Source organism: Fulmarus glacialis, unplaced genomic scaffold (genome assembly GCF_000690835.1).
Source record: "Fulmarus glacialis isolate BGI_N327 unplaced genomic scaffold, ASM69083v1 scaffold17870, whole genome shotgun sequence".
In the NCBI taxonomy this organism is placed as follows: Eukaryota; Metazoa; Chordata; class Aves; order Procellariiformes; family Procellariidae; genus Fulmarus; species Fulmarus glacialis.
Window position 1 is genome coordinate 84788 of NW_009188546.1, and position 16387 is coordinate 101174.

General features: G+C 37.6%; 1 protein-coding gene across 1 annotated transcript in view; it reads right to left on the reverse strand.

The window, feature by feature from the left end:
- The window catches only part of MTA3 (metastasis associated 1 family, member 3), a gene marked incomplete at its 3' end in the record, with an annotated part of 101003 nt that overhangs the window by 73920 nt on the left and 10696 nt on the right, over nucleotides 1–16387 (reverse strand). Inside the window, exon 4 of the mRNA XM_009579120.1 lies at nucleotides 4563–4689. Within this exon, the coding sequence (XP_009577415.1) occupies nucleotides 4563–4689 (127 nt within the window). The remainder of the gene's footprint in view (nucleotides 1–4562; nucleotides 4690–16387) is intronic.

Below are 16387 nucleotides of genomic sequence, written 5' to 3' on the forward strand. Positions count from 1 at the left end.
CCCAGGGAAGGGCTCTTAAAAACCTATATTCAAACTCTAACATACCAGAAAGATTGTTGAACAGAAGTAACTTAGCGATTTTGCTTTTTCTTTACTCAAGATGAGTATTTGTCAGCCTGCTGTAACTAACAAAGAATTTTGACACAGTAGTACTTTTTTAACTCTAACAAAACCACAGAGAACTGTATCAACCAACTCAATCACCAACATGATAGCAACCAAATATCTATTATATATTTGAAATCCTCTTTCCCCTTCACAAAAGGCCACCACTCTTTGAAACTTTTCTCCATTCTCAAGCTGTTTTGATTTTAGTCAAATAGTCTGTATACAAGCCTCTTTTTACTTTGCATAAATGTGTTCCTTTTTTTTTTTTTTTTTTTTTTAAGGGGCACGTGTGTTATTGCAGTAGAGAGCAGCCCAAAAGATTCACACCTGATTTTATTATCACATCTGAGAATGTTTGGCTTACGTATGCTTTCCAAACACTTAAAATAACAATAATAAAAAAAAACCCCACAACCCCAAGACTGAAACACAGTTATTAGCAAACAAGAACTAAGCAAAGATAATGAAATGGCAAGATGAACCTTGATGGATAAATAAATTATTCTATACAACTCATATGAAGTACTAAATTTAAAAGCAATTGCAATTACAAATGAACTTAGAAGTTAATGCAATCTTTTACAGCAATCTAAATGTGTTTATCACCTACTAAGTCTTGATACCTTAAGAATGAAAAATAAATTTAAAGCCCAAGTCAGATAACCCAGTGCATCTCACCAACAAGATAACCATTTGCAGATTTTTGAACAAAGGACCCATTTCACTACATGCTAAGTTTTATGATGAATTTTACAACACTGTCAAACAATTTCACCTTTGTGACAACTTTCAACATTTTTTTCCCCCTGTGCCTTCTCATGCCTCTCCAAAATGCTGTATTTGGTAATGCTCAAAACTCTGAAAACCCAAGTTAAAGTACACAGCACTTCAGCTCCACTCAGCCCCTCTCTGGGGCCAGCACTGCTTACAGGAGCCATCTGCATGAATTCTGGGTGCGTTTACCGTGTGACGCTAACGAAGGAGAGCGCTCAGTGAGTCTGGCTGACAGTATAACTCTGTTACAAGGACATCTGGGGATTATGATGCCTGGCAAAACTGCATCTGTAACATGCAGGGATTAGGAAGGAAGGAGATAATTCACTGGAGGGGTGCTACCATCCTTACACATTTGAGCAGACAGGAGAGGGAATAGTTTCACTTGTAATTTGACAAGTAGGCACTAAAGTAACAAGCCTTGTCTTTGAGACCCAAACTAGTACATCAGCTTGTACTGTACCACATGCCATCACTCCAGAATAGTGCTGCACTGAGCTAGGCAATTACACCTTCTTAAATATGTTCCACTGCAGGAACACTGTGTCCACAAGGCAGCATTGCCATGTTTAATTACTACTACACTACTTGCTTTCTAATTCTTTTCTAAATCTGGCTTTTTTTTTGGCGCCAAAACTTATACCACTTCCTAAAGCTACTGAAATGGCATACTGACACCTAAGGTAAAGGGGAAACAAAAAATACCAATATTTATAACAAAACAAATTATATCTCAAGAGAGTTACATATAATGTATATAGCAAAATAAAAAGTATGAGAATAAGGAGTGAAACTGTATTTCAGTAATTCAAAAGCAAACAAATCAAATCAGAATTACTCAAAACTCAACGCTACAGACCAAAGAGCTTCACAATTAGACTTGCACATCAAAGAAATCTAACCCGCTCAAATAACTGCAAGGCATCTCAACTATAAAGTAGTGGCACCATGTGTATAAATGAGACATTACTGTATTTGAATTAGAATAAAAGTAATCTCAGTCATAGGGTTGGGGGGGTAGGCCTGTAATTTTCTCTGCCATTCAGTTTAAAAAACGTAAAAAGAGTAAAGTTAAGAAAAGAAGAAAGACGAAACAAAAGCGGCAAAAGTATATCAGTAAAAATTAAACAGAAACATACCACAGCAGGTAAAATTATTTTATTCCCTTAAATTACAAGCAGAAAGGCAACCAAACTAAGTTTCGTTTCTTGACTGAAGATGTCAGTAAAAGTTCAAGATCTGTAACTGCCAAAAGCAACTATCAATGGTTCAGCCTCTTCCACTCTCTTAAAATCACTTTTAGCTTTCTCCTCTTCCTTCCAAAGGGACTGAGCTTTTGTATTCTCACTCTTGAGAGAGCTTATCTCCATTCTCCACTACACGTTCCATTGTACCATTTATTTTCTCCTGTAAATCCAATTGTTCCTATCGAGGGGCTAAAACTGTGGATGGTGAGAGCAAAAGCCCACAGAATGGAGCTACTCAGACTTCTATCGCATGAGTATCTGCTAGTTTTCTATATGGAGATGACTGGCTTGGTAGACCAGTGACAGCAGTGAATGTTGTCTACCCTGACTTTAGCAAGGCCTGCAGCGTGTCCTGTAGTGTCCTTTAACCAGATTGGTAACATATGGACTAGGTAAGTAGACAACAAGGTTGGAAAAAAACTAGCTGGACCACCAGGCTGAAAAGGTTGTACTGAGTGGTACAAAGTCCAGCTGGCAGCTGGTTACTGGGGGCATCCCCCAACTGCTGATACTGGGGCCAACAGTTTAACACCTTTATTAACAACCTGAACAAGTTAACTTAATACACTTTCAGCAAGTCTGCAGATGACACTAAACTGGATTTGTTCACTCTTAAGGGAGTGAACTAAAGGGAAAAATGCTACTGCTGTTTTCAATTACTTAATGAAAAGATACATAAATAAGATGAGCCGGGCTCCTTTCAGAGAAGCACAGCGATAGGACGAGAGGCAGTGGACAGTAAATTTCAACATGGGAAATCCCGATTAGATGATGGGAAAAACATTTTCACCACGACGGTGGTTAAACACTGAAACAGACATCCAGAGAGGGTGTGGAATCTCTATCCTTGGATATTCTGGGGTACTGATGGGAGAAAGTTGGCGGAGTACCACCTTCACAACATTTCTATCCTCTTTTACAGCAAAAGCTAATTATTAAAAGTTATGAAAACTACCAAGAATCACAGAATTTGAACATTAATAAGTTAAAAAGCTAAATAAGGAATATTTTGCAGTGTTTTCCTTCTTGTTTCTTTTTAAAATAGAGTTAAGATTGTTAAAACGTCATTAGACTACATAAAGCTTGTTCCAGAATTCGCCTGGTAAAGGTCTTAGTAACACGACAGCATAGCCCTAGAGCATTCATCTGTTCTGAAAAGTAGATGCAAGTCATCACTCTGCATTTGCCAGCCGTGCAGTGCTGCATGTACTATGAATTCATGTGGTTTTCTGGCTTCTTTGTGAAGTGTGTACTGGAGAACCTCTATTGTATTTGCTCCCCGAGTTGTGAGGTGAGAAGACATTTACAATATTTCTTCTAAGCAATCTTCTCTCTACGAAGAGAACACCTTACTTGATATCTAACTGTCAAAGTAAGTGAAAGAAACTGCGCAGGATTATTATCTCTATGCTATAGTTGGAGAAGCAAAGATTTGACAGTTAAATTACTTTCTCAAAGTCAGAGAACAAGTAGCTGAATCAAGCACAGGAAATTAATACAAAAATTTCCAACTTCCAGATTCTATGTTGGCAGTGAGAAAGATAAGCCACACATTTGCCAATGAGAGAAAATACATATGCACATACAAAGTGTTTCTCCTACTGGAGCACATACACTTTTTTTTTTTGGGTAGCTTCTAGTCATTTATGATCTGAAATGGCTGAGGGGAGCTAGATGTAATGAGAAAATGAAAATCCCTTCAGAATGCAATGCAAGAGCCCTGTTTTACACTTACTAATGTAAAGTCACTGTGCTCTTCCTTGTCCATTTCTAGGTACATCATTCCCCCTCAAAAAAGAATTTGCTTGACTGCTAAATAGGAGATGACATGAGCACTTGTACCATTTACAGAAAGAAATCAACAAACCCTTTTTGAGCTTTAGGCAAGCCTCTTCCTACATTAGCATTAGGGCAATTTAAAACAATACTTGAAATGCTTTTGCAACATTTAGCTGAACTCAATCATGACTACTTCTTCACATTTACTGAAATAAGTTGGGGTAATCTTATTTTTAAATGCGCGCAGCCCTAAATTGCAGATCTGACCACTGAGTCACTGCCTCCTTTCCAAATCCATCTGTGGTTTCCCTGGTCAGACAAAATGGTCAAAGTTCCTCTGGCCAGCAGAAGAATTAATAAAACAACGCTTCCAAAGTAAGAACAGACTGACCTTATATCACATTATCAACTGATGCTCTAATTGGCAAGCCAGAACTCTGAGACTCTTGTCCCTTCCAAGGCTCAGACATGAAGTAACAGAAGGAAAAACCAAAGGCGGTTCCAAAGCAGCTCATGGGACAACCTGACACAACTCAGCTGTGATCAATCACATCCTTTTGCAAGATAAAGGCTGAAGTGTTCAAGCAGGTGGGCTACTGGCAGGCAATCCACCTCAACAGAATACAGAGATAAATGACATTTACTTTTTCTTACCTGATATGTGTTGCCGGAAGGGACTCATACTGGCGAGAAAGGAAGAGCTCTCTGTGCTTCAGCTGATGTTTCTGTTTATCAGTCAAGTCAACCTCAATTGTAGTTTCAGACTCTTCTTCAACTTCTTCTGCAGAGAAGCAGAGCGTAGGTCGAAATTAACTCTGTTGCATAACACCATTGCAGCCATTTCACCTGACATACCCCCACCACTTAGCAACCTCCCTTAGTATTTCAAAGAAAAGGTGAGTTTAACAAGACTACAGTTTATGTAACTTGACAGAATATTAAGTATTTTGAATTCTATACCTTCTACTTAAACTCTTTAAAAAATCATGCTCCTCTCCCACTGCACTATGCATTGATGTCTTTCACACAGGTGTAAGAACGATCCTGACAACATTACTCATTCTTTTTTCATCTTCTTTCATCTGTTTTTTCTCTGGGGGTGCCTCTTGCTTGCTGACCAGTTCTGGTTTAGATTTTCTGTTGCTGATATTGGTATTACTAAAACTTTTACAGAAGTCCTGGGGAAAAGTCTATGAACAGAAATTTACTAAAACACAACTGCAGTCTAAGACTACCAAATTGCAGTCTAAGAAAACTGAAAAAGCCTATTGGCTTCCATTATGTTAACCTCATTATATACAACAGAGTTTATTTTCATGTTGAAATAAGATTTAAAATTATTTCTATTTTAAGCAAGACAGCACTATTTAATCTAGAAGACAGCTTCTATAACAGCAAAACGTAAATTATATAATTCTTTTTGAAGGATGTTTTCAGTTGAAAACTATCTTTTATAGTTACTCTAATCTGAAATTCTCTAATATTACCTTGTATGTGATAAAACCAAGGAAATCATTCCCTTTTAAAGATTTAAAACAACTGTAAACTGGGAACATAAAGAAAGAAATAAAAGCAGATACTAGAAAGTGTCACATACAGAGTTAAAGAGCAATGTTCACAGTGGTTGCTAACACAAGATGACAGGGTCTCCAAAATGGCTACCCTGGAATCTTCATGGCTGAAATCTGCCTTCCTAGCGGATTCTTGGAACATGTGGAACTGGAATCTATACTTCCTCTAGCTTCCCAGAAAGGACAAAAAGTCTCCGTGAATACTGTATGCAAAAATACAGACACTTTAATAACTTCTCTAAGATTAGGCAATTTTCTACCTGCTAAATTATCCATCAGCTGCAAAAGCCACTGTACTTTATAAAATGTGTCTCAAATTAAAAAACAAAACCTCAGCATCAGACAGTATTTCACATAACTCCCTACAACAGATCACCTCATCCGAAATTTTTACAAACAACCTACAGACACCATCTCAAAATGAAGCCTGCCTGTATCCTCCTGGCAACCACAGTTCGCTCCAAATGCAACATTTAATTTTATTTTTTTTTAATCATGCCTGTATGTAGCTCATTCCACTTTGAATAGTTCTTTCCACGAAAATGATAAAACAATACATTCTGATATAACCAACTTCTTCAAACCCAATTCCATACACTTTAAGTCTATTTTGCTGTAGACCCGCCCAGTCACCTTCCTTGTTTTGGCATGTTTTGCAGGGACATAGAGTAAGAAAAACAAAAATGAAAACAAGACACCCTCCCAAGTCTCGCCTGACACCCCACAGCCTCACTTGACACATATAGAGGTTCAAGTCAGACCACAAGTCAGGTCAGAATTATTCTGGCATCTATAACACTAACAATAAATAAAGCTTAAAAAACCTGTGCAAAGGCAAAGCATTTTTTTAATTAAGCAAGTAATTAAAGAAAAAAATAGAAGTTAATGTTAAAAGGTTTATGTTTCAAGCAATTAATATCTACAACTTATTACAGTAAGCGACCATTACAAGCTACATATGTATTTCAAAGTTGTTCTTAAAATACCAAGACATGCCAGTGGTTGCTTTATTGGTATTGTTTGGGTTTTTTTTTTAATAAATGTACTGCTTGTAGTACTCTACACGTCCAAAGTTCTCAGTTGGCTATTTATTTCCTCTCTCCTTCCTGAAAAATATCAAAGCAAGGTAATCATGTTATAACCATCTGAAAACATCTGACGAAAAGCAGTCCCTTAGAAAGCAATCTAGGCATCCAAACACAGGTGTCTGGGGCCATTTTAGATTGACATATCCAAAACATCCGACTGCAGATACGGCACAAAACACAGGAGAATATGTGCCAGAGATGATATGCCAGCAAGTTTAAATTGGCTTTAAACACCTATGCTCAAGTATCTTAGTAGCTCCCTCAAAGTAAGAATTTAAATTAAAAAATAATTTAAAAAAAACCCCAAAACTTGAATTGTGTATTTATTGTACTAATCTTACATAAGCCAATAAAGTGTTGATCCAAGTGCCTGAAGCTGAAATTAAATGTCTCTTACACACATCTCAAACCACTCCAAACCTAAACATGAAACAATGTTACTTTTTCTGTTGTATTTTTAGAAATATGTATGTTTTACTCCTGATGATCTGACAAGCACAGGAAGTAGAACACACCATGGCCAGATACAGAACAGTTCCACTCTTCACACAATGTAATTTATCACCAGGACAATTTTACAATTTTCTTTTTCAGCATTATAAAAACAATGCTAACAGTAGTATTAGCATTTAGAAATACAAGTAATAGTTTGCCCCAGCAGTAACACAAATGCGTACCTAGGAAGGAAACACTGGATAGCATAAAGAAGTGAGAAAACTAAATTTGTTTGATGGCAAATACAAACAGGAAACCAATCTGCTTGATGGCAATACAAAGAATTCTGCATCTCAACAAACCTTTACATAGCTGCTTTCAAACCAGGTTTTTGCACAGATCAGACCTTAACACCTATTAGAAGAAAACTGGTAGAGCATTTCCAGTACTTTTAGAGATCTCCTCACCTTTTTGACTCAGATTTGTGGCACATGTGAAATTTTATTTGCCATCCAAGGAGAGGTCATTCCTGTCAAAAGGAGTGAAATGGAAGGTACCTATAGGAAATCACAATGCAGCACTAAGCTAAGCACATTTTCAGCACTCGGGAAGAGAAATAAAGCAATGGCTCAGAGTGAGTAAGTATTTTAATGGAGCAATAGGGTGATGACATACACAGGCTTCATCATTCCAAGATTAGTCAGGAAACAAAATTCACCTTAAAATTTTTCAGCTTAGAAATATGTTGAAAGTCTTAGGTATGACTACAAAGATGAATACAATCAGTTTTTGAAAATGACACAATCCCCTTTAGGCCTTGGGCAAAGTTTAAGATAATACTGTTTTGTAGTACTTTTCCTGGTTTACAAGAAATATTTATTATTTAAAGGAAAAATCCTGGAGAGCAAAAGCAGGCATCTCCAGTGAGCTTTTAAAGCTTTAAGTCTATTTATTATACATGGGCTTTCTAATCAGCAATTGTAAATACTTACTTTGATCCTGAAAACCAGCGTGATCTGGTGATACTTTCCATGGCAGTTCTACAGACTTACCCTTTCCCTTTTTCCCTCGGATGTAAATAAGACTTAACTGACAAGCAAGCAACGGATACTGGGAAAAAACTGTAATCCTCACTCATTTTACATATGTGTTACCACTTTAAAAAATGTGATAAACTCTTTTTTTTCCTCTTCCATTTAATTTGTGGGATTCACTGGTAGAAAATGGTGTTGTTATTAGTGAGCATGAGAAGAAGAGACAACTCTCCATGCCACCTAAACTTCGTATACAGTGTCTTTATTTATAGTTAAGTAATGTGATGACTCAAGCTTGCCACTAGGAACTGTTTGTTTTTACAACTAAAATCAAAATAAACTGAGGGCAAGTCTCTAGAAACACAATACACCCATTTAATATAAATTGGTTTAAAAATAGCTAAAATAAATCCTGAAAGACACTTAAAGGTTTATATGCGACTCAAACCACTCTGTGGTTAATCATCAGCTAGCAAACAAGTTAAATTCCTCTAACACATTACTGTTCTGTAACTAAACCAAAATAACCCACCATGTGTTCCCCTCGTCTACTCAACAGAAAGTAAGAGAGATTAGTTTAAACACTGAAGGCTATCTTCAGGGAGAGGGAGTAAATCTTCAGTTTTAAAAGGAAGAAGAAAGTTCTCCCTCTATTGCCACCAAACCGCTGACAGTGTTACGTTCAGCTGGAGGTTGGCTGGATCACAAAACCATGGAAACACAGAGTAGTTCAGGCTGGAAGGGGGCCTCAGGAGGTCTCTAATACAAATTCCTCCTCAAAGTAGGCTCAGCTGTGAGGTCAGCCCGGGTTACCCAGCATTTTATTCAGTTGGGTCTTGAAAACCTCCAAGGACAGAGACCACATAACCTCTCCAGCAACGCAATCATGGTGAAAAAGGATCTGAATCGCTCCTGCTTCAATTTAGTCACTGCAAAGAGCCCAACTCCATGTTCTCTATAACCTCCCTATAGGCACTGGAAGTCCACCTCTTCTCAAAGCTGAACAGCCTCAATTCCCGCAGCCTCTCCTAGCAGGGGAAGTGCCCCACATTGTGGCCTCTGCTGAACTTGCTCTGATTTATCAGGAACTTTCCTGTATCAGGGGCCCAAAACTGGATGCAGTGTGTGATGCAACAGGTGCTGAATAATCAGGGGGGATAATCACTTGCCTCAATCTACTGGCTGATGCAGTGCAGGATGCTGCTGGCCAACTTCCTTGCCAGGGAGCTGCAGTCTGCCAGCACCCCCAGGGCCATTCCCGCAGAGCTGCTCCCCCAGCCCCTCTGTCCTCAGCCTGCATCCTGCCAGGGGCTCTTCCTTCCCAGGTGCAAGACTTGGCATTTGTCCCTGCTGAGTATCTTCAGGTTCTCGACAGACTATTCCTCCTGCTTTCTAGGAATCCCGGACTACCAGCCCTTCCCTAAGCATATCACCTGGTCATCCCCCCCAGTGTGGTGTCACCTGCGAGCATGATGACAGTACATCACATTGCCTGCTCCAGTCACTGATAAAGACAGGACCCCGTATAGATCCTTGTGGACAGTATGAACCCTTAACCACCACCCTCTCACTTAGACCATGTGATTAGTTTTTTATTCACCTAGTTGTCCCTTAATCCAAATCAATTCCAATTCCTCGGCCTGGTGTGGCTACCAAAAATGCTAGTGCTGGCACAAAAGAAAAAAGCAGGAATAAAAGACTTAAACTGGGGAGACATGATGGGAAAAAAACAAGACCACTCCTCTCAAAGCAGCACAGACCGACACTGAATTAAATCAGCAGTGTAACCAAAACCTGAGGTGCGTTAACTTCCTACCTCTTAAACTTAATTGCTTCCAATTTTGAAACCGTATCTCAGCTTAGCTGCATCCGGCTAATGCAAGCTTAGATGGAGAGATTTAAATCACTACCACAATTTGTGGAGTTACAGAAGTTTCACTAAGTTTTTTAAAATACCTTTAAAATTGTATTAGGTCAGTGTAAATTTCAGTTCAAAGAATGCCACTAAGCCTTACTTTCAGAACAGTTTCTAAACTTTTTTCCTTTCCTATGTACCTTTTTGTTCTATACTCAGCCCAAAACCTATATACATCATAGGTATCACCAACATATTTTAGAACCTACAGATAAAAAGCTGAGAATGCTGAACAGCAGCAAGTTTACCACACACATCAAAGGAAAGATGGCTGTGCGTTAAGTCTCTTTTAAGCTTAGCTGTTGTGGCAAAAACATCAAGTGCACATTTGGCAGTTAGATGCTACAGCAGTAAGAATTATAAATACAGATTTTGGGGGAGAGAGGGTAAATCTATTTACTGCCAAAATGAGTACGAAAGATAAACATTAAGTCTAACCATCCGGACAACTCTATTCAGACTGTGAAGAGATCTCTTAGGTGAGCAGTTGGCCAATTTGCTCATCTGCGTCACGCTTCTTGCCACACGTTGTGTTGTACTAACTTAGTTGTGATATTTAACCCCCTAGTGCTGTAGTAAGGCTGTTTAATCAACTTTGTGAGCTAGACTATGCATAGTTATACTGTCAATTTGACTGAGAAAGTGTTTATCAAAGCTGAATTAATTAGCTTTACTTACACCACGTCTGTTAGTACAATGTTCAGATGGCTGTTAGAATATATAACAGCAATTTGATGTTTGCTGTTACTGTCAGATAGGATTAGAAATCTAAAGCACAATTTGCATGGATTAGGAGACATTTAGATAGCATATTACTACCTAAAGTGTGGATCTGAGCAATTCTGAGATAGAAGAAAAAAGACTGATCGGTTGTGTTTGCAGGGAACAGGTGTACTTTTAATTCTATTGGATACCACAGATAAACACGTGGCCTCTTCGGGGTTATCCAGTTTTCTTACACAATTATCCAGGTGATCCTTCCACACTACCTCATCATTATTTTTCTAAAGGAGGTCACAAAACAAAAGAAATTACACTGCACAACCATTAAGAACTAATATGCCACACCTACTCTCTAATAATAAAAATTATTTCTAAAATCACGCAAAAGTTTTTTTTGAGTACTTCCAAGTAGCATGTTGCAATAATAGTAATTCACAGGACGACAGTCAGTTATAAGCAACTGGGTAACTATCTCATGTTTATCATAGGCCTGTAGCTAAAATATTTAATTAAAACTATCAGAGTTTTCATTACCAGAAAACTCCACCTTCCAAAACTTGATGGTTTTTTGCATAACTGGTTTTGGAGATTTTTGAGAGAAAGGAGCTCGTGGGTGGAAGGCAGAGAAGGATTACCTTCATAAGTAGTATGAACCATGATGTGCTACATTAATAAATTTATCCTAATAAATTAAATGCAACATGAATAAATGCCAGAGTAAACACACTACTTTTTTAACCCTATTATTCAGTACTGTAAACTAGTTTATGACAACACTACAGAACAGAAGGGTCCCACAGAAGCATGAAAACAATGACATGCAGGAAATGGTGAAAGAGCTGACAACCCTGTATCATAAATCTAAACTAGATTTTCCCCCTCTCCGCCCCCCTTACCTGGTTTCTGTCTCACTTATTCAAATGCAAACTCTTCCAAATGAGAAAATAACCTGTTACAGGGCTCAAAATGTGTTTGGTCACGCGTGCACCTGTATGAACTGTAGCAACCTGTTGCAGCATGTGTGGAGCAACAGTCCTGTGAGGTGTTTCTCTAAGCAGCTCGTTAGCAGCAGCAAGCAGCAGACTCAAAATTGTGCCACAGACACAGCTATTTGCAATATGATGAATATTTGCAATGTCCAATTACTGGTATCAAGCACATCAGCTGAATCAGAAGCCAATTAGTAATTTTTCCAAAGTGTAAATACGTTTAGAGCTGTGGTGGGAAAGAAAGTGGGAAGTTTTAGTTCTACCCTCAAATCCAGGCTGGCAGACCACCCACAGAGCAAAAGTGCACATGGGGAATCTGACACTGCTCAAGAAATCATTTTTTAAATCTATCGTCTGGCTCAAGAAATACAAAAGCTATCTGCAACAATGCCATGTAACCTGCATGAATATTTATTAGAACTGATTTTGAGAAAAGGGAGATCTGTATCTTCCATTTTTATGAGACTTGGATTTTCCCATCACTTGCATTTTCACCATTTCCATACAGACCTCCTGCTCATAGTATCTTGTTAAAACAACATGGTCTTTCCTTTAGAATAGGCAACAGGTGTGCCTGATCTAGTTAGTTAACAAGTTGTATAGTTGCCTCTGCTTAACAGAATGCAGTGCAAATATGTGAAGAAAAAAAAAAAAAACAAAACAGAGAGAACAAAGAACACCAAAAATCTCTTAAGTTTTCTGTAAGAACCCAGGGTCCACATTTAAGATCTACACTAGCGTTTTCTTTCGCTATGTGACAATGATAACCACAGACCTTCAGAGATCTAAACTGCTTTTCTATCATACAATTCACATCTTCAACAGCAGGTAAACAGCTTTTCAAAATTTGTTGGCAGAGATGAAAAGGCACAGATTGTACAAGCACTTTCCTACCCCTACTCAGAACGGCACATGATTCTGCTTATAAAACACAAATTATTTATCTTCTACAGTATCTCACTCCAGAAGGGCTGAATTTTGTTTGATTTTTTTGCAGGGAGGAAAGAATTAGTAGAAAAAAAAGAAAGAAAAGGATTTGTATATCCTGTTCTTGAGTAAACTTAACCAAGACACATTAAAACTCTATGTGCAGGATTTTAAAATGAGAAGAACGTTTTCCAAGATAATGTCTGCTCAATGCCTGCAAAGTAAGAAAGCTTTTCTGTTTATAGACCTGACGAGACAAGCAGGAAGAGGAGTTCATTCACTCTGATGGTCTGTGAAAGACTTAAAAGTTCATTTTTTTCCATCTTCAGCTATGCTAGAGATTTATCTTCCAGGGTATACTATTTCCTTGATGCATGCACAGAGATCTTAAGATTCTTATTAATTGGAACGATACATATGAACTGAGAAAAATATAGAGATATGACTATATGTATCACTTCAAATTATTAAAACCTTTTAATTTATTAATTCTGATGCCAGTGGGGAAAAAACAAACAAACAAAGCAGCATAAGAATAAATACCACATTGTATTACCTAGTCAAATCTTTAATACATATGCCATTTTTGTCTTTTTTTTTTTTAAATAAATGGAAATAAATGTAACGTAAACGAATGAAGTTTTTCTTCTACTCTCTACTCTTTTTTGTAGACAACACATTCAAATACCATGTTTGTTATAGTATCAAGTAAAATATAAAAAAATCATGGTTTATTCACTTCATACATGTTGAACGTTCAGTATTCTGATCCTGGGTTTTTTTCCCCTCTTATTAAGAAAAAAATCCAAAACAGAAAAAAGGGAAGAGAATTATGAAAGTATATGAAGCTAGTCACCCTTTGAAGGCAAAAATAAATATCAAAGCTGCCCATATATCAAAGCCCTTTTTCGTGTATGATACTTGGCAACTGAGTCCTTGGCCCCTTGAGGTCCTACTGAGAATAACAGCATCAGGATTTCACTTCTGACAGCAGCATCAGTCAAAGGATCTGGCCTAAAGGAACTGTCACATAGCGAAGGGTCACAGTACCCAAGTCACTACCCCTGCCAACACCAACAATTTCTGCACTGGTTTAAGCCAAAACAAGGCTGCACTTTTAATACAGGAAACTGAAACGTGGCTCTCTTCAGCATTGCATATCACTGTCACAATCCTTCAAAGAAACAAGAACAGACAAATGAAAATTTCAGTCTATCACTCAGCATATCAAAACTGGGAAGATTGCTAATATAGTTGTGCTGGTTTTTGATAGATGCTTAACCTGTTGTACAAGTAGAAAACGCACATGTACTTACATAACCTCTGAATGTATGCATACATAGTGCTCTATGCATAGCCCAGCAACGACGCAATCTGACCAGAGAAGACATTTTATGTGCTGTGATAAATCTGCAAACAAGTTTTGGATTCAGACAGTGGGGGACAGTCAAAATGAAGTGCTCCCCAAAGTCTTTTACGAATTCGATAATATAGAACAGGCTTTTACTGAAAAAAAAAATTGCACTTTTTACCACTCAAACTTCTTTTGCTCATGGGAGTGATGTATTCTACATTAGTACAAAACATCTGTCTGCAAGGATCCTTGCAGAACCACTTGTGTAGCAGAAAATCAGAATCAAAATAAGATTCACACTACAAATCTTCCCTTGCTCAGATAAGGTTACAAACAGTAGCTGAGGGGAAAAACGAAGTATTGATCAAACAGACAAATCGCATCTCCAAATAGCACAGCCACCCACTTTGATACTCCATGTAGTTCAGGGCATGTTAAACTCAACATATATGGTAACTTTGAGCCCATATCCTGTTATTTGTGCAGGCTACATTTCAAAGGGTTTACAGACAAACCACAGAAGTACTTTACATATTAATCTTATCTGCTACTTCTACCTTTTCCGTAATATCTCACACGATATATACTCAGAACTGCATGGATCAGCTTGGGTAAGAAGCACTACGTTCATTCTCACAGTGCTTTGCCCAAGCTAATAAGCTCCATCTCTATCATCATGTGTGACGTTACAGACATGCATGAGTATTACCGAGGACAACTATTGCAGACTTCACTCCGCTGCATGATACTGACGTTCAAGAATTACTGCTGGTAAGCCTTTAAACCATCAGGCCTGATCCCTGATTCATACATTTAACTGCCACTGCATGATGGGAAAAAAGTCTTTCTATATTAATAGTGAGTTTACATCATTCAGATTTGTAAATGATATAAATTACTGATTCAATTAGACTATCAGAGAACTCTTTGAAGATGTAAAATGCATCTCTAATTGGAGCCTTACAGATAGAGATAACCTAGCAATGTTTTTGTAGACTAAAATTTACGCCTCAGGTGCTTTGGTACAGTGTGGGTGCACTGGGAAGAAAGTGGGAAGAGTCACTTAAAAATTACGAGCCAAGGGAAAAAAAAAAAAACTAGAACCATCTGAGATTATGGAAATCTAGGCAGTGTGAAACATCCTATTTATCTTCATGAAACAAAAAAATACGATCAATAATATCAATTTAAATCTTACTAGTATTTTGGAGGTCATCAAGAAAACAGTGTATGATCATTGGCCTGCACAACTAACAAACATTAAGGAGGCAAAAAAAAATTAGCAACTGAGAGATGACAGTTATGTGTTTTCCACAAAGCAAAAGAAACCCAGAACAAGAAGTATGGTAATACTGATGCACGTATTTAAAATTGACTATGGGAAAACGAATCCTAAGGAACACAGGGAACAGAGAACGCACAATGCCTTGGCAGTTTTCTGTGAACGCTGTCTCCTTCCAACAACTCAAATATGAAGAATTTATTTTGTGAGTAGAGCTCAAAACAGCACCACCTTCTTTTGTACCCCCCCACTGAGTCCCTCCCTACTGAGGAAACATACTAAACACATGATTTCAGTAATTAAGTAATAAAAATAAAAGCTGAATTTCAGATATCTATTAAATAGTTTTAACCATAAATATTAACCGGTATTTTGCAGCTTTCCACTCTCCACAGCAAACTGAGTTAATCCAGATTTTGGTTTTAATGTGTTTTTACATTCACAGAGATTGGCAGCAATGTGTTCAAGCCTTTTAAATTATGTGTTCAGAAAATAAGATTTTTGAATTTAAAAAAAAAATCTAGGTATGGCTCTTATAAATCTATTATAAAGCTATTCTTAAGAGGCTAAAAGATGAAGCTAGCAGCTACGAGCTAGTTTGCTAGTTCATGCAAAAATTCAGATGCAGTTACACAACTAATGGCATAGAGTGGACAATATTTTTATATGTGCAAAATCCTACATACCCAAACGCAGATCACATATATTCAGGTGAAAAAAAATGAATTTATGCAAGTTTTCCATCAGCGCTAAGAACTCCTAAAATTATGAACTTAATTGGAAATCCATTCACTCCATTAAGAGAAGATCATTTACATTCACAATCTAACAAGACATTCTGCACCAAAGGAAGAGTCTGAACGGGCAGAGCAGTTAATAATTCCACAAGATACTTAGAGCTGACAGTAAACTTGTTAATGAGACAATACACACTACAGTTAACTACTAATTCTAAGATGTCATTCACAAAAAGAAGATTCAGACATTGTCAGAAGAAAAAAGCTCCTCATTACTGCTTCTTTATTGCTTTTACCGTTGGGGGGGGGGGGGAATCACAAGTATGCAGTTCTTGCACAAAAATAAAATGAACAAAACACATAATTTATGAGACTACCCAAAGCGCCCTTGAAAAGGATAATTGGGAGCCTTGAGACAAGTTTC